Source organism: Xylocopa sonorina, chromosome 3 (assembly GCF_050948175.1).
Source record: "Xylocopa sonorina isolate GNS202 chromosome 3, iyXylSono1_principal, whole genome shotgun sequence".
Lineage (NCBI taxonomy): Eukaryota > Metazoa > Arthropoda > Insecta > Hymenoptera > Apidae > Xylocopa > Xylocopa sonorina.
In genome coordinates this window covers 4156153-4173720 of record NC_135195.1, presented here as the reverse complement: position 1 = coordinate 4173720, position 17568 = coordinate 4156153, and the positions used below count along the sequence as shown (strand labels likewise).

Below are 17568 nucleotides of genomic sequence, written 5' to 3'. Positions count from 1 at the left end.
TTATACGATTCCAATTACATCTATTTCTTTCTTTTGTATGTATGCATATTAGTGGATCAAAAAAATGTTCAAGAAGAGTATATGTATATTAAAGTTATAATTTTAATTATAGAAAGTAATGAGTCAAAACAAATTTTTTTAGGATAGGGGTAAAAATAATATTATATTCATATAATTATATCTTTATTTTAAGAATAACACTTTTAATGTATTCAAATCTTTTCCTACTAATATTATACAGAATGTGTTCGTTATGCTTGCTGTATAACAGGCTGCATTTTTTGCTATATTTTTAAATGTAAGTAAATTAGGCTTATTTTTTAGCACTAATTCCAGTAATAGGGTTGATTTGAAGTAACTGCATACGTTCCAATTGTGCGAGTCTGTTTTCTTCATTAAATGATTCTGGTAATGGTGGGTATGCTGTAAGATAAATTTTCATAAGAGCTACAAAATAGTTTTAGAAAAATATCATAATATAAACCCTATTCTTGTTCTTGTATAAATTTATTTTTTGTATGTATATGTTGACATAAATATCCATTTTTCTTAAAATTTAAAATAATTTTAATATGTAAGATTTTTCAATTTTTGCAATGTGTATAAACAAAAATATTATTTCTATATATTTTATCCCTAATAAAACTCACCGTATGTTCTGAAAAACATGTACATCCAAATACTAAAAGCTACACCTATAAGTGCTATCCCAAAGTGTCCCTTCCATTCTCCAGTTGGGGCTTGAAATTCACTGAATGTTTGACGATAACTAGCTCGATATAATGCTTTCTTTTCATCTATCGATAACTTCTTCCAATCACCTTTTTCTTTTTCTCGTAAAGCCTATGTAAAGGACAATGTAAAGACTTCTCAAATTTAATGCCCATTTAATATAAGATTATTAGAGAATGAAAAATTATTATCTATGTATTACATCATTAATTAAAAAGTTGTTATGTAGTGTAGAACTATATAATTAAGGTATGGATTTGTTGCGAAATACTTAAAAATAATTACCATTATGTCTGGGGTATTTGGTTTAAAGCGAATTGCAGGCATAGGAAAGTCACTTCGATCTAAGTAACTTTCCTCTCCGTTATATCCATAACCTACTACATCCCTATTTCCAATTCTCTCAACAAGAGGCTGAGGCAGACTTGCCATTCCACGAGCACATACTGGTATGTTTTGCTTTAAACCTAATAGCAATACCCTATTCGCCATTGTGTGTGCTGAAATTATACATAGGAATGTTAAATATAATAAGTAAAAGAAATTAAAACATTCAATTTTTCTTCCTACTCATCACAAGTAATGTTAAAGAATTAATTTCCTCAAAAGAATTAATTAAATCTGTCTGTTTCATCATTTATTGAGAGTTATGGCTTTCTTATGATAGTACAATTTCTATATGACTTATAAAACATCACATATAGTAATTTCATTAGTAGGAAATATAATAATTATTAGTTATGTATGTATAATATATATAAAAGTAATATGACTACAATATCACCTCAGTTGAGCATGTAATGCAAAACTATTGTGACAGGGTATTGATTTGAAAATATCGATATAAATTTTATCACAGAAAATTGTGGAAGGTGTCTATAGACACTTCTTTAATGTGTTAAGTAAATTTAGCAAAATTGTTGACTTTTAGGTAATGTTACATATTGACTGTCGTGTTCACTAGTTACCTAACAGAGTATATTTCGCAAAATAATTTAACTGACAGACTGAAATACATTTGGATTTTTTACAATTAGCGAACCATCTTATAATAACGGCAATGTGTTGCTCAATATTAATAAAAACAACTTATAATTCAGTGCTTAAATTGTGTAAAAACTTACTGTTCTCACCAGCTCCAACTCTAGAAGAAATAAAATGGCTACTAGCGCAGTTAGGTCACAGTTCGATCACAGTTCTCAAATACTTCACTTACATGCGTATACATATGTGTGCCTACTACATATCCGTGTACATCTATACGTAATATATAATATACAGATGTCGAATTTTAAACTATCGATACACAAGTTGTCCCTTAACAATCGGTTTTTAAATAGTAGCGATTATTATACTAATTAAAATATAACCTAAGGTATTCTCTAATTATTTTAAAGTAGATAATTTTTTAATAAAACTTTTCGTTTCTTATAAAAAATTATATATAATTTTCGACCAAAAATGTAGAAAAAATTTAATTTCATTACCATTAAATTTCATTTAATTTTCATAGATTAGATAAATGTCAAATTGTATTACACTGATGGTATGTATACTTACAATATGTGCAAATACTGTTTTATTTAAGTTAAATTTAATGTTTGAAGCATTAATCATATTTCATTAGTGTAAATTAAATTTATGTACATATATAAAAGCGATATGCAAGTACCTTTTTAAATAAGTTATAAATCACGGCCGATCATCATATTATAATTATGCGATCGTAATTCTGCATTACTTAAGTAATAATAATTATTATTTTCGAAATATTACGTACATTTGCTTAAATGAAATATGTATCACAATTATAATCTTTTTATCTACAATATGAATATTAAAAAATTCGAAAATATATAAAAAGTTTAAGATATAAATATAGCTATTTCCTAAGCAAATTTCTGTTGACTCGCTTAGCAACAGTTATGTCGATGTAGCAATAAAGATCGCAACAAGAAACCAATAGCTTTGACAAAAATGCAAGTGGTTTAGATTGCAATAAAAGTTTCCTTTATCGAGCTACACTTTTTATAATTAAAAGGCGCGTGCCGATACGTATAGGTGAGTTCATTTAACGCGTGAGGAAGAAAATTACCAAATCTTAAATGTAGTACAAAACATTTCAATTATATGCGAGAATTTAATAATAGATGCCATTGGAAATCTGAAATTCCGCACACAACTGTCACGTTTCTTGCTATTAATCATTTTTTATTGCTCGTGTAAGTGCTATAATACTTGCTGCAATCTTATTGGTAACTTTTATTATTTCAAGTGCATATATGTATTATCGCGACACTACATGCTCATATGATCTTTATTTCTCGACAGGAGTGGGTCCACGTCGTCTGCTAAAAGTGAAGTTAAGTGAAGTCGGTGAAAAAAAATCGCTTAAAATGCCTAATATTATTAACGACATCAAATTAGATTTTAAGGACGTTTTATTACGGCCGAAAAGGAGTACGTTGAAAAGCAGATCCGATGTAAGTAATATTCTTATCATTTATAAAGATTTGCACAAATCTATCGCCTTTTTTTCTTGTATGGAATCTAGTGCAATTTTACATGTAGCCAATATAATTTAAAATTATAATACAGTCTACGTTTTGTTTCGCAATGTTAGCTTTTAAGAACATATTTTTTCCTTTATATGCGCATAACAAGAATTGTCTTAAAAAATTGTTCTTCTTGGGCAAAAAATATCCTATTATCTTTAAAGCTTCAATTATTTCTATATCTATTAATGAAACAATAAATTTAATAATATGTAAAAAATGTATACATTTGCACTTTAGTAGAAAATAGTTAAGTTTTCATTTATATGATTCAATTTAGCGTGAAGATATCTATTCCCTTATATTAATTTTGTACTTTGAATGTTCCCTAAATATTGTATTAATAAAAGGAAAACTTCTTACAATTTTAGGTCGATTTGTTCAGAGAAATTACTTTTCGTAATTCAAAACAAAATTACAAGGGAATACCTGTAATGGCTTCGAATATGGATACAGTAGGAACGTTTGAAATGGCTAAAGCTTTATCCAAGGTATATTTTTCATAAAACTATTATGAATTTTTTCAAATTCATTTATTTGTATATGAATTACAATTATTTGAGCACAGAATTATGAATAGTTGATGAAATTAGTGAACTCTTGTTATATGAATGGTCTAAGTATTTGATCTATCAATATAGTTACATTGGAGTTCTACTTTAATGTAATTACATTACTTGATATGAAATGAGAGAAAAGATACTTGTAACAGCTTTGTTACTTTTTAGCATGGCCTGTTTACAACTGTTCATAAGTATTATTCATTGGAGGACTGGAAAAACTTTGCTACGAAAAATCCTGAGTGCCTTAAAAATGTAGCTGCTAGTTCTGGCACGGGAAAGGAAGATTTTGAACGGCTATCTAATGTTCTAACAGCTGTACCAGAATTGTCTTTTATTTGTTTAGATGTTGCTAATGGATATTCACAGCATTTTATAGAATATGTTAGGAAAGTGAGAGCAGAGTTTCCTAATCACACAATAATTGTAAGTGATCATATTGATGTTAAAGGAAAAATTCAATGAATCACTTGATTGCTTATTAGTACTAATATGCACCTTACATTTAAAAGTAAAGATTAATTACTACCACTACAGGCAGGGAATGTGGTTACTGGAGAAATGGTAGAAGAATTAATACTATCTGGAGCTGATGTAATAAAAGTTGGAATTGGTCCTGGGTCTGTGTGCACTACGCGAATGAAGACTGGTGTAGGGTACCCACAATTAAGTGCTGTAATTGAATGTGCAGACGCTGCTCATGGCTTGAAAGGACATATTATATCTGTAAATAATCATATATTACATTTTGTATATTATTTATCTGATTCCATTACCATAAATATGCGATATTGAAATTTCTAGTATCCCATTAGTAAGTATACTTTATTTTAGGATGGTGGTTGTACATGTCCAGGTGATATAGCAAAAGCTTTCGGTGCTGGAGCAGATTTTGTAATGGCAGGTGGTATGTTTGCTGGGCACGATGAATGTGGAGGAGATATTATAGAGAAAAATGGAAAAATGTACAAACTTTTTTATGGTATGGCTTCAAATACAGCAATGAGGAAACATGCTGGTGGTGTTGCTGAATATAGGTTGGTATACAGAATGTCTAAGAGATTTCAATACAAGTTTTACCAAACTTCTTAGCATTATGTTCTATAGATAAAAGTGAATCACAATTGTAAGAGTAATGCGCTTTGTTTTACTTTCCAATTTTTCCAGATCATCAGAAGGTAAAACTGTGGAAATACCTTATAAAGGTTCAGTGGAAAACACTGTTTTAGACATATTGGGGGGTTTACGTTCTGCTTGTACGTATACGGGAGCTGAACGATTACGTGAATTACCACGTCGTGCTACATTTATACGTTGCACTCAACAGTTAAACCCGATGTACGGCCCACCACCAGAAATTTGAAATTCTTCTAATTACGTATTATATTCTAATACATACTTAGAAAAACGATTACCTATTGGGTCAATTGGTGAATGGTATTATTTGCTGGCAAATAATGTTTGTATAAAAATTTAAAAGCTTCACACAATTAACATATGATGTACGTATGTTTGAACGCGGATTTTAAGTCGTATTTGAATTCTCAAAAGTTTTAAAAGAAAATGACGCTTAAGAGCACAAATACTAAATAATAATTCATTCTTATAATTATATTCTCTTTATGAATGCCTCATGCTTTACTATATATGTGTTATATATACATACCGTTACACGTACTAAAATTATAAAAATACCATGACTTGAATGGTAAGGTGAAATGTTCGTAAATGTATTTTTTAAAACGTTTTGTGTAAAACTAGTAAGCAATTGTTATGTATTTGATATACATATAAGTTTTTAATAAGTTTATTACATATGTACATGTGTGTATAAAATGACTTTACATACAATATGTGTGTAGTATAAATAATTTAAATTAATTGTATTATATATGATATAATATGTGCATTGAACAAAATGTTATACTTACAGAAAAATATTAAAAGCTAGAATTCTGGAATAATTCATTGATAACTATTTTATGAATAATAACTAATTATGTCTTAAAATATGTCTCCTTAAAAATTGGTATTCCTTTCTACTGAAAACGAATAGAATTACAAACTTTGTTATAAATTGATTTACTTTCTTTTAAAAATTCTTGAAGCCAATATTTTATGTAAAAAATACTGTCAATATCTATTATTTTAACTTCTTGATTAATGTAAAATTTGTGCCACATCCTTGTCTCTGAAACATTATTATTATTTTTATTTATCATTTTAATTGTACGAAAATAATTAATATGATATTTATAAACCTGCACAATTATTGTTATCAATAGTCATATATGAATATTGTTAAAACATATATTCATTTATATAAATTTTATAATTATTTAGAATTGATTATTTGGTTTTACTTACTTTGCTAACAAATTGTTTCAATTCACAAAAACATATTGTTGAAACACAAATACAAATTGTATAAGTTCCATTAAACTTTTTGCTGTAATATTAAATAATAACCATTTCTCACAATTAAAATATTTCATATTACGTTTAAAAAATTATTCGCAATTAATAGTTATATCTTGTCAAAGTTTGGAATACAGATATATGTCAAAATTCAAAGACGTAACGAAAAATCAATGTATAATTTGCTTGCAAAACACTTGTTACTTATATAGTTATACCAGATCAGTTTAACAGATAATAACTGAAACAAAAATGATAAATCAAAATTTGAACATGTTTTGTATTACTTATATGCGATTTTTGTAAGAAATACAAGGTGACATTAATTTTGCAATTTGATTATCAGTAATACATTTATAATGTCTACGTATAGAGAGATTAAGATTTAATAAAACAATATTTATGTAAAATTTTATTTCAAACATATTATTTCCACTGCGCTCAAGTATATTTGTACACATACAGATATATATTTAAATATAAATAAGTTATATTTAGGTATAATATTATCGAGAGAAACAGTTATATTACATAATACAAATAAATTTCCAATCCTGAAAAATGAAAAGTTTGATGTACTCTTAATAAAGTAATATGTTTATAGAATACACAAGAATATGTTACATAAGTAAAAAAAATAAGTTTATTGCATAGATATATCATATATGTATAATATTTACTATCTACTTTTGAATAAAATTTAATATTTCTTTTTATCATTGCAACTGAGAATTATATAAATACAAAACCTTTTTAGTATATAGAAATAACAATTTTTCGTTTAAATTTTTGTATAGCTCACATCTCCAATACATTATGTTCAAATCTTCATTTAGGTAATACAACAGTAAGAAAGATAAAAAAAAAGTAAAAAGAATGATATAATAAACATGCAAAAACAAAATCTCGTTTCTACTTACATTAGTTATTTTAAAGTTACTTTGTTTTAATATATAAAGTCTTATATAGTAAGGAATAACAAAATTATAATAAAAAAATTACCACTCATTTCTCTATATATGCATTTTCTAATCAATGCAGCATAAAACGTACAACAAATTCGAATTGAAAATAAAGAGAAAACAAAATGTACAATTTTAATTTCTAAGAGTCTGATAATGTATTCACTTTTTAGTCACATATAATTTTCATCAATAAACACACAAATCAATATAAAAAATATTCAATTTCAATTTTGTAGAAATTTAAATAATTTGCAAGTCAGTTTTGCACGTGACTAGTAGAATCTGTTGATAATTGTATCTACCATGATTAATATATTCATGTCAATAACCATTAGATAAAATTAGTAAACAATATATAATGGTTCTCTCTATGCAAGTTGTATGTAACAAACAATGATCTGATATGCCGTTCACTGTTCTCCGTATTTGCGGGTCCTGATTCCTTTGAATGTAAACACACATAATACTTGAATGAAAAGACTTAAAACAGTAGATCTCCTCGATGAAACTTTATCGTAGTACAGGTAAACACATTCCTATAATTGGCAGCTCCAAAAATCTAAAATAGTAGTGGTATATTTGACAAGAAAAAGCAAAGGAACCAAGGTAAAATTGTATTTAGTATTGTTATAATAGCATATACGTGTGTACGTAAGACCACCATACGTGTATCGTATTCTCTTGCATACATAATAAGGTAAAACAATCATCATAGACAATAGAAACGAATATCTTAGCTGTCTCTATCAGCCATTTATACTATAAAGTAGTATTTACCTAATTCGCGCTAAAGACAAATGTTTCATGAATGAACCAGTGAAACATAAATAATGATATATCGAAATAAGTATCTAGGTGGTTTTCTCTTATCAATATAATTAAGGATAATAATTTTTAGTATTTTTAATGATAAATGGGAAGCATAATAATGGATATATATTCTTGCGGATTCCTCGTTCCTGTTTCTGACCTGCTGCTTCTCACCTGCCAGTTTCAATTTATGTTACAATCAGGCATTATGGAACAAAAATACATACAATAGTATTATAGTAGAACACAAGTAGACATCCGTGTTGATATTATAGTATATAATGTTAAATTTCTGGCGTTTCTCAGTTACTTAAAACTAAACCATGAGTATCCTACAATATGTATATATCTATGTATATAAAAAAAAACAAACACAAAATATGGTAGTATAAATAGAACATAGTTGGTTCTAGTGGCATTTTTTAAAAGTTTATGAAGTTTTTGCGTAGCGATCAACTATCGTAATTTATTGTAAACAGTTTATGAAGTTACAGCAGGCATTAACCGTGTCCCGATGGGAAACTATCTGAAAACTATCTGAAATAAACAAACATTATAATAAAACACGTGAAACATGCATAAGTATAAGTATTATTCTCAAAGGTGTAAAATATGTCACATTAAGTCATAGAAAACATCAAAATGTCACAAATTTGTCATGTTTTATTAATGTTTAATTCCCTGAAAGTATCAACAATTATCAGTGCGGGTACCATATTCCCTTCTTACACCATTGATTTTCATAATATGCAGTGAATATCAAGCCAATATAAATGTAAGTGATTAACCAGAACATTGAATTACTGTTAAATTATATTGTATGTATTATAGTACATAGTATAACATTGTGTCATGAGTGGAGAAGGGTATACTTCTTTTAATCATAATTTGTTTTATACTGAAAAATTTAAGTGTAAAATACATATGTGTAGCATATATAATATTCATGAAATATGAAGGACTGTACACTTTCTGTGTACATAGAATACATAAGGAATTCTAAATACTAATTTCTTTTAATAAATGATTTACTTTTCTCTTGTAAGAAATCAACTCCTTGTAATAGCTAATCTTGTAATTGCATCAAATTTATTTACATTGAAGAAAAGAACATCATCATTTATATTTAAATTTCATGAATATTTTTCTGAGTTTGTCAAAATAATCCAACAATAGATTGTAGTGTAATTAAAATCTTCAATAATACTTTGAGATATTTTTGTAAATTGGATATTAGTCGCACTCGATTTTACATTGACTTAATATAAAAATGAATATTTGGAAAAATTGTATGGCACAAAAAAATAAAAAAAAAATAAAATCGAGTATTCATTTGTAAATATTCATTTATCTCTCAAATCTAAACATTTAAAAGATCAAATAAAATTCATAGTAGATAAATGTCGAACAATCTTATTATATCCATTAGAATAAAATCTTCGTATCATACAATTTCCTAATACTTCATACATGATCATTTAAAAAAGAATTAATACTTACAGCTAACATTTTTCCCGATGGAAGTTTAACTTTCTGTATTCGTTTGCGAATATGGGTAGTTCTGATAGCCCGTTGGGAAAGATGGATTTTGTTGACCGGCTTGTGGTTGCGTGGTAGATCCAGCTCCCGCTGCGTAATAACCCGTTGGATTTCCGCCAGCATTTATTGCCGGATAACTACCATAAGCTTGTGGAAATGCGTTTGGAGTACCACCTGCTGGGCCCGATTGACCTTGCATACTTTGTTGCATTTGTTGCTGAGCCATTTGACTATTTTGCATTCCCAACTACAGAAAGCAAAATTATTTCACTATTACATAGAGCTTTACATTCTCTGCTCGATTAAAATATTCTATCTATTTATATTTATGTTTTGAAGTTTAAAAGATTCGAAATATTACAAACTTTTAATCTTTTTAAACATAATATACTTTATATATTTTGTAGTTTATAACTACAAAAACAATTTAATTCTTTTGCCCCAAGTCAGTGCAAGCAGGTAGATTTACTATTTTACAGAGAATAATTATTTTTTATGATTAACGTACCTTTCCTGCTTTCATTTGAGCTTCTATAGCCTCAGCTTCTTTTGTTTGACCAATACTTCTGTAATATTCTGCCCATTGTGCACTGTAGTCCGCTTGGCCGCCATTTTGTGTAGCCCCAGCCTGTTGCTGTGGCTGTTGTTGCTGTGTTTGTTGTTGCTGTTGTTGAGCTGGTCCAGCAGTACCAGCTGTTGATGCATTACTTTGATTCTGGGTATTTCCTATACAAAAGTTAAGAATTATTTGTGCTCTGTTTTATTTTAGACTGAGAAAATCAAACATTTACATTTTTACGATATTTTTACCTGACTGTTGATTGTGATCCTGTTTCCCTTGTTTTGCTTGTTTCTCAATCATTTCTGCTTCTCTGAACATGCCGAGCGATCGATAATATTCAGCCCATTGTGCACTATAATCTGGTTGTCCTGTTTGTGGATTTACTTGAACAGGTGCTTGATTTGCAGCACCTTAAATATAATAAATAACACATGTTAGGTTATATCGTATGGAATATATGTCTCGTCCAGTTTTTATTTTTTAAATATACTATATAATTAATGAATATCGTCTATCCATGATATACTTTATGAAAACCATAACATCGACTTATGCATCATTTTATGTACATTTTTGGTTTGTAATAATTTTAGAAAATTTTTTCCATCTCTTATCTGAGTAGTGCAATGAATACATTTCATGATAAGATTATATTAATTAAAAACTTAAGTGTACTTATTTTAATTGCACAGAAGATGTACTTAATGTTGATATATTTTTATTTCAACTTTTTACCCGGTAAAGAAAGTTGATATACCTGTGTCCGTAGTTTGTGGTTGACTTGGCCAAGCTTGGTAAGCTGTTCCAGCATTCCACGTCGGATTATATCCAATTGCTCCTTGTGTACCAGTAAATGACGTGTTAGCTGGAGCCTTCGATTTAATTCGTACCAATGAATGATCATTAATTCAGGATTTAACAACATCAACAGTTTTCTCATTATATTATCAAATATTTACCATGCCCAATTTTTCACTAAATATTCTTTTCGCGTGCTCAACTTGCTCAGGATTTCCGCGAATTATGAAAATTTTCTCATTTTCATTACTTTGATTTCTTCTGTCTAATTCACAATGTGCACCAGTCTGCTGATTTATTTGCTTAATAGTTTCACCACCTGCAACAATTAATATGCTCATACGTTTATATTAAACCTTTCATAATTATAAATCAATATAATCTTTTACCTTTTCCGATAATAATACCACATTTTGATGACGGGACAGTGAAGGTTGTTTCTATTTTATCTTGCATTGGACCTCCTTGACGTCTGTCCCATCCACCATATTCATTAGGATTGCGATTGTTGCCAAATCCATTTCCTCGTGGGCCGCTTCTGGCTCCCATATTACTTCTACCATCATCTCTTCTCTAGAAGAAAATAATGTTTCAAATAAAAATTGTCTGCTGTAATATTAACAAAGCATAATATCCCCAGATTTAAGGATAAAATCCCATAATATTTACCATTACGCTATCAATGAGTTCCTGAATACGTTGACGCACTTGTTCGACAGCTTGATGTTTCCCAGATACTATACACTTTCTGTCTCCAGGACCATCTTCTCGTCCTTGTTGAAACTGAACTCTTGCACCAGTCTCCGCTTGTATTTTTTTAATCATATCTCCTCCTTTGCCAATAACAACACCCACTGCTGCTCTTGGGACAAGTACCTAATGATTAAAGATGGTATTTATAGATATACTAATAAAAACAAATAAGTAAACATTTTGGATAGAAATTGACTCGTTTGTAAAGTGATATTATACCTCCACTCCATCAGTGGTTCCCGAATTATGATTAAAACTATTATCGTTTGAATAATTCCCACTCCTATCGCTACCTCTTGCACCTCTATGAAACATTTGCATTTCTTTTTCAGCTATTAATTCATATACTAATTGTTTGGCATATTCAACTTTTTGTGGATCACCAGTTATCCTACATAAAAAAAGAGATTGTAGCTTCCTCCGCTGTCCGTTACAGCTTTTTATAGTTCAACAATGATTAACCCTACAGTAAGCGTAAATATCTAACTTCGAATATTGTATTTATTATTACCTTAAGGGTTTTTCTTGTTCTTGAGATGGACCTTCTTGAATGACGACCATTTTTGCGCCAGATTTTTCTTGAAGCTGTTTTATCGTTTCTCCGCCTTTCCCGATGATTAAGCCAACTTTCGGCCCTGGTATCATGATTTCAACGAATCCTGGATGACCCATCATTCCACTGCTATTTCCACTCATGTCGCCGATCCCTTCTGTTCTACTTCTTTGATTAACAATTGATAGTACCAATTCTTTAGCGCGACTGAAACACACACAATTTGAACGTGCAATGTAATTTTGAATAATAGTAAGCTTGAAATATAATCTATTAATATATAATATATATATATATATATATATATATGAGTATATATACAGTAATGTAATTTGTTTGCAACACATAATATGATGTCTACTGTGTATCAAAAAATATTACAAATCATGGATTGTCATATAATTTTTTTGTTCAACAAAGAGTTATTTCTTAAGTGTATAGTAATAAAATTAAATCTCATATTAAAAATGTTGGTATAGAGACTTAATTATAAGCAGATTTAAATAAATAAAAATTTCAAATCTCTCTTCTTGTTGCGAATAACACGTCCCCATGCATATCCTATCCTCCTTCCTTCCTTCTTTCTCTCCATATCCCTATTGAAAGCAAAAAACTATTAGTAAGTACAAAATTATTAAATTAAAAGCCACAACTTATTGATACATTCTCTCAATGAGAAAATATTCTGAAGCGTATGTATATATGTAAAGTCAAATATGAGCCCGCTATTCGCATCCAGGAGCTAAATAAAAGAGTCTGTAAAACAGTTGACAATTTCAATATGCAAAAAGCATGTAAAACCTACATATTTTAAGAAATGCATGTTAACATGAAGTGATAGCGTATGGAATATACTAAACACACACAAAAAACTATGTTTCACCAGTACTATTTGTGCTTAAAGCACGTTTGTCTAACAAATACAGTCAGTGTAAATATAAAAGCATTATAATCATATATTACAACACCACAATGTAAGTTTTTAAAAACCATTCTGTTGAAGTGAAATAGTTGATACTTTCAGGTATATCTAGGAGATTTTACAGTGGAACTAGGTGGATTATTTGTTATTTAAGTAAATCATAATCTAACCAATTTCATATATATATATCAAATACAAGGAGGATAGCAGGTTTGTTTTCCTGTACATGTAAATACAAATTTATATGTATATACATATAATCATGTACGCATACATATACATACATAAGTATATGTACAGATGTAAAAATATATTTTGCATTACGAGTGTAATCGGTAAATGCCATAAACTGGCATAACACCACGAAGTAATCCTTTGTTCTAGGCAAAAAAACTTTGTCACGTGGAAATTGCATTGCATACAAAATAGTTAAAATTAACAAAATAAGAAGGGAAAAACAAGTTACTTGACAGCTTCTCGTGAGCCAGTTAAAGTGCAAACGCGTTCAGGCAGTCCACCACTTTCTGGTGCCATTTGTATTTTACATCCCGTTTCACTCTGCAATCTTGTTATTTGTTCTCCACCTCTGCCAATTACTGCAAAGATATCATCATTAATTATAACAATTCATTTGAAAATATTACAGGGTAAACTTATTTGCAAATTCAAAGTTACAAATGTTACATCAATTTTTTTTGTTAATATTATAATGAATTTATTGATAAAATTTGAAGATATAACATTATATGAACTGTAAATCAATACATAAGAACGTTTTTTTAAAACTCAGCATACATCTATCAATAATACACTGCATAATAGTATTATTAATATACTTGTATATACACTACAATTCATTTTCAAGTGAAGGGAATGTATTGCATGTAAATGAATGTTTACTTACTTAAACCAACCATATTATCTGGAACTCTGATATCTTCATTACAAATACCTCCTACATTTCCAATCGGTCCTGATGAAGATCCTGCTTGTCCCGGTCGTCCACTCTGATTGCTTGAATCTCCCAATGAATTACTGCCTGCTGGACCGCGAAGTCCTATTAACGGATCTGATACCAACGATGCCATTTTCTTTGCTTCTGGTTCTAAAAAGAAAAACAAATTTTGCAATTTTTTCATTTTGTATTAAGACCATCTTATCACAAACATCTGTTCATATTCGATAGATTTTAGATATTTTATCAGTATTGCTATTCTACTATACCCTACTCATTTTTAGTTCAAAATAATTTCTCTGGGTAATACTCAGAAAGATGTGCTTATTCTTATTTTCACTAAGTTTACAACGTGCATTGCACTTTAATATTCTTCAATAAATTGTATACTGATATGACAATATTTCCTACGTAATCACAATATGCTCTAAATCTAGGTCAATGTAAATTTTATTGTACACAGTCATTAAGCCACTATTATAAGTTACTCAATAACTGGTATACGATAGGGAGTGAGACATCTCAGTTATTTGTTGTGTAAGAAATGTCTTACACATAGATAATATTAGAAGAACTACACATAACTGCAATCAGGATTGATGCATGCCATTATTAATACCACATGCATTTGAATTCATTCCAGGAATGAAAAGAATCATTAAAAACTTAGTGTAGAAAAAGCTGATAATATCTGTAAATATGCTAATGCCTAGTACAATCTGAAAATCACAAAGCTATTCCCAACAGACAAACGATACTTCAAACAATACCAATTACTTCAAGTACTAATGGGATGTGTATTGTATTATATTACCTGATCCATCCTCGAGAGGACGTTTCAATTTAGCGTCTTGACTATTTTGTGCACCAGCTGGATTAATTTTTGCAGCTATCTAAAAAGTCATAACGTTTAAATTAGTAGTACATTATCAATGTACACAAATATGTTTGTTCTGAACTTAAACTAATGAAAGATAAAGTTATTGATTATAAAGTATATTATTAAATTCAGTTTTATCGTGAGATTTTGTACACGTATGTGCACTACGAGCACGTAAAAGTGAGCAACCTAAACAGCGTAAACGAAGTACACTGCAAATTAAAATTTGTTAACATTATAAATACCGTATCAAAATTAAAGTAAACCATATTTTTGCAGCTCTTAAGTAAACCAATAAAATGTGTTAATTTGGGATGATTAGTTTAAACAAATGATTGTAAATTATTTGTTTATTAATGAATCAGAGTCGACGTATGGTTTTTGCGGAGGTGTGAAATGTTGTATGGCCTACTTACGGGAATATCATTTAATCGCGATCTGTACTATATTCAATTTATTTTATTTACTTACTTGTTTTGCACGTTGTAAAGCTGCCGCGAAAGCAGAGCTTTGGCTAAAATTTTGAGGCGGCGCAACCGCTGAATAGTCACTCATGATGGAACATGAAGCAGAGATACGAGTACAACTATTTCAATATTTTTATCAGCAAATTGCTATTTATAATCGGTGCTCTGTGGCTCGCTCCAATGCGTAACGGTTCGAATGTATTTCACACAAAATATAAACACTTTAACGTGCTGCTTCGAAAGTACACAATATTACAAAGCAGAGGTTTACGAGTGAAAGAACAGTGCTTTCACAGAAAGGACATCAGAGCGCAAGCGTCGGTCATAGAACACAAAATTTTCAGGATTAGCAATTATTGTAAAAGTTAGCATTAATCCTATAAACAACGAGAAGTGACTGAACAATTTAAAAATTAACATTAACTAACTAAAAATGTTTTTTATATAGGAAATTTTAGCAATAATTATATAATTCATATTTTTACAAACGGCATTGAAAATCTTTTCATATTACATTTTTTCTTTTCTTATATATGTTATATACACACATTATATTCGTTATAAATATTTTCATTTAATTAATTTAAATAAAATAATTGCTTAAACGTATCTCGTGTAAACCTTTCACTTCTTGATTCAACCAGGTTTCATGGGATCTGTATTATCAGAGTTTCGAGGTTCTATGTGAAATGGTTCGATGCGCACAACCCTTCAAAAAGAATTGGACATTAACAAACTCTCATTTTGCAAAAATCTTTTAATGCTCGTATCCTGTAAGAGATTCATTTCAATATTTCAACATTGAAAGTACATTTATAATAAAATCAATTACCTGTACACTTTTATACTACTATACTTGAATAACTATAGTCTCTTTTTAATACTTCATCAAGCAATTTCTTGTCTGGTTGCAATAATTAATTGAGATACATGCACATGAATTTACATATAAAATAATAATATTTTATTACATATTGCATATTATACATGTGCGCGTAATGTAAAATAGAAAAATATCCAGACAACACAGCAAACCACATAATACTTAAAAAAGCACCAGTATATCACGGTAGCGCCACTAGGTTCTGTAAAGTTACAGAAGTATCAGCAGGGTTACACGTATTTAAATGCACCAGAGCAGCGCATGGTGTTGTTTCACTGCTGATGTCGCCTGAATTTTGTATATTTCAATAGTATTATTGTAATTTCTTGTATATTTTAGTAGTTTCGTTATAGTTTATTTTATATCTCCCGCTTTAGAGGTAAGAGAGAGAAAGATATATAAAAAGCTATAAGAAAGAGTGAGACAGATGTTACCGACCTTACGGTAGAACCCCTGGCGCCATCTCTGTGAAAAGTGCTCAAACTGGTCGCACACAGTTATCGACAGCGAAGTAAACTACTCAAGAACTACTAGCGCCATCTCTTGGAGGAGCGCTGAAACTAGTTTGGCATTAGTTTCAGTACTCTCCGCAGAGATGGCGCCAGTAGTTCTTGAGTAGTTTACTTCGCTGTCGATAACTGTGTGCGACCAGTTTGAGCACTTTTCACAGAGATGGCGCCAGGGGTTCTATAGTAGAGTTGGTATCGTCTGTCTCGCTCTTTCTTATAGCTTTCTTATATATCTTTCTCTCTTTCTTGCCTCTAAAGCGGGAAATACACAATAAATTACAATGAAACTATTGAAATATACATCCCGACAACAGAACTTTGTTACAGTAAGAGCACTGTGATGTCACTTACGCCTCGTGACATTATATATTTATATTATTTATAAATAATATATATTAAAAAAATAAAATAAAAATATTCCTGAATGAACGTACAACAGCGTGATACGCTAGTGGTACTATAGTTGTGCACCGCGTGACACGCTGGTGTCCCAAAATGTGGTTTACCGCGTGTCATCACAACCATCGACGAGTACGGACGTAGATGGCTATGGAAGTGATGTCACGCGGCACAAGTAACATCACAGTGCTCTCACTGTGACAAAGTCCTGTTGTCGGGGTAATAATCGATTATATGAAGTTTTTACGCACGAAACATAACATTTATAATTTGCAACTGGCCGTCCGAAAAACATAACTCTCTAGGAT

The 17568-nt window shown here is 29.7% G+C and overlaps 3 protein-coding genes across 6 annotated transcripts; 1 reads left to right on the top strand and 2 right to left on the bottom strand.

The window, feature by feature from the left end:
• Positions 1 to 161: 161 nt before the first annotated feature.
• LOC143422558 (cytochrome c oxidase subunit 4 isoform 1, mitochondrial) lies at positions 162 to 1921 on the bottom strand. The gene is made up of 4 exons (XM_076893307.1): positions 1857 to 1921; positions 1018 to 1232; positions 651 to 843; positions 162 to 423 (listed from the first exon to the last, which is right to left on the bottom strand). Exons 2-4 carry the CDS (start codon positions 1222 to 1224, stop codon positions 314 to 316), a joined length of 510 nt encoding a protein of 169 aa, XP_076749422.1. The 5' UTR covers positions 1225 to 1232; positions 1857 to 1921; the 3' UTR covers positions 162 to 313.
• Positions 1922 to 2966: 1045 nt separating this feature from the next.
• LOC143422542 (GMP reductase 1) lies at positions 2967 to 5233 on the top strand. Its single transcript, XM_076893287.1, has 7 exons — positions 2967 to 2987; positions 3064 to 3215; positions 3659 to 3778; positions 4016 to 4273; positions 4385 to 4573; positions 4682 to 4884; positions 5015 to 5233. The coding sequence occupies exons 2-7, from the start codon at positions 3129 to 3131 to the stop codon at positions 5208 to 5210; spliced, it is 1053 nt and encodes a 350-aa protein (XP_076749402.1). The 5' UTR covers positions 2967 to 2987; positions 3064 to 3128; the 3' UTR covers positions 5211 to 5233.
• A 621-nt stretch (positions 5234 to 5854) lies between these two features.
• Psi (P-element somatic inhibitor) lies at positions 5855 to 15782 on the bottom strand. Of its 4 annotated transcripts, none has more exons than XM_076893247.1 (14): positions 15474 to 15782; positions 14937 to 15015; positions 14072 to 14272; positions 13634 to 13763; positions 12204 to 12452; positions 11912 to 12083; positions 11609 to 11815; positions 11329 to 11512; positions 11101 to 11258; positions 10899 to 11013; positions 10390 to 10551; positions 10088 to 10305; positions 9541 to 9826; positions 5855 to 6038 (listed from the first exon to the last, which is right to left on the bottom strand). In XM_076893247.1, exons 1-13 carry the CDS (start codon positions 15555 to 15557, stop codon positions 9566 to 9568), a joined length of 2220 nt encoding a protein of 739 aa, XP_076749362.1. In that variant the 5' UTR covers positions 15558 to 15782; the 3' UTR covers positions 5855 to 6038; positions 9541 to 9565. The 4 variants fall into 4 exon arrangements, with proteins under 4 accessions (XP_076749362.1, XP_076749359.1, XP_076749360.1 ...); XM_076893244.1 differs by lacking the exon at positions 5855 to 6038 and adding an exon at positions 7829 to 8577; XM_076893245.1 differs by lacking the exon at positions 5855 to 6038 and adding an exon at positions 7829 to 8573.
• Between the last annotated feature and the right edge of the window lie 1786 nt (positions 15783 to 17568).

Excerpts from the sequence above, each read along its gene's own strand:
- Psi (XM_076893247.1), bottom strand. The coding sequence starts at position 15,557 with ATGAGTGACTATTCAGCGGTTGCGCCGCCTCAAAATTTTAGCCAAAGC. Across the intron at positions 11,513-11,608 it reads AACTCATTGATAGCGTAATG|AGAAGAGATGATGGTAGAAG; the intron begins GTAAATATTATG and ends ATTTTCTTCTAG. Across the intron at positions 10,552-10,898 it reads ACCACAAACTACGGACACAG|GTGCTGCAAATCAAGCACCT; the intron begins GTATATCAACTT and ends ATTATATTTAAG.
- LOC143422542 (XM_076893287.1), top strand. The coding sequence starts at position 3,129 with ATGCCTAATATTATTAACGACATCAAATTAGATTTTAAGGACGTTTTA. Across the intron at positions 4,274-4,384 it reads TTCCTAATCACACAATAATT|GCAGGGAATGTGGTTACTGG; the intron begins GTAAGTGATCAT and ends CTACCACTACAG. Across the intron at positions 4,885-5,014 it reads GGTGGTGTTGCTGAATATAG|ATCATCAGAAGGTAAAACTG; the intron begins GTTGGTATACAG and ends CAATTTTTCCAG.
- LOC143422558 (XM_076893307.1), bottom strand. The coding sequence starts at position 1,224 with ATGGCGAATAGGGTATTGCTATTAGGTTTAAAGCAAAACATACCAGTA. Across the intron at positions 844-1,017 it reads CAAATACCCCAGACATAATG|GCTTTACGAGAAAAAGAAAA; the intron begins GTAATTATTTTT and ends TCCTTTACATAG. Across the intron at positions 424-650 it reads CATGTTTTTCAGAACATACG|CATACCCACCATTACCAGAA; the intron begins GTGAGTTTTATT and ends TTTATCTTACAG.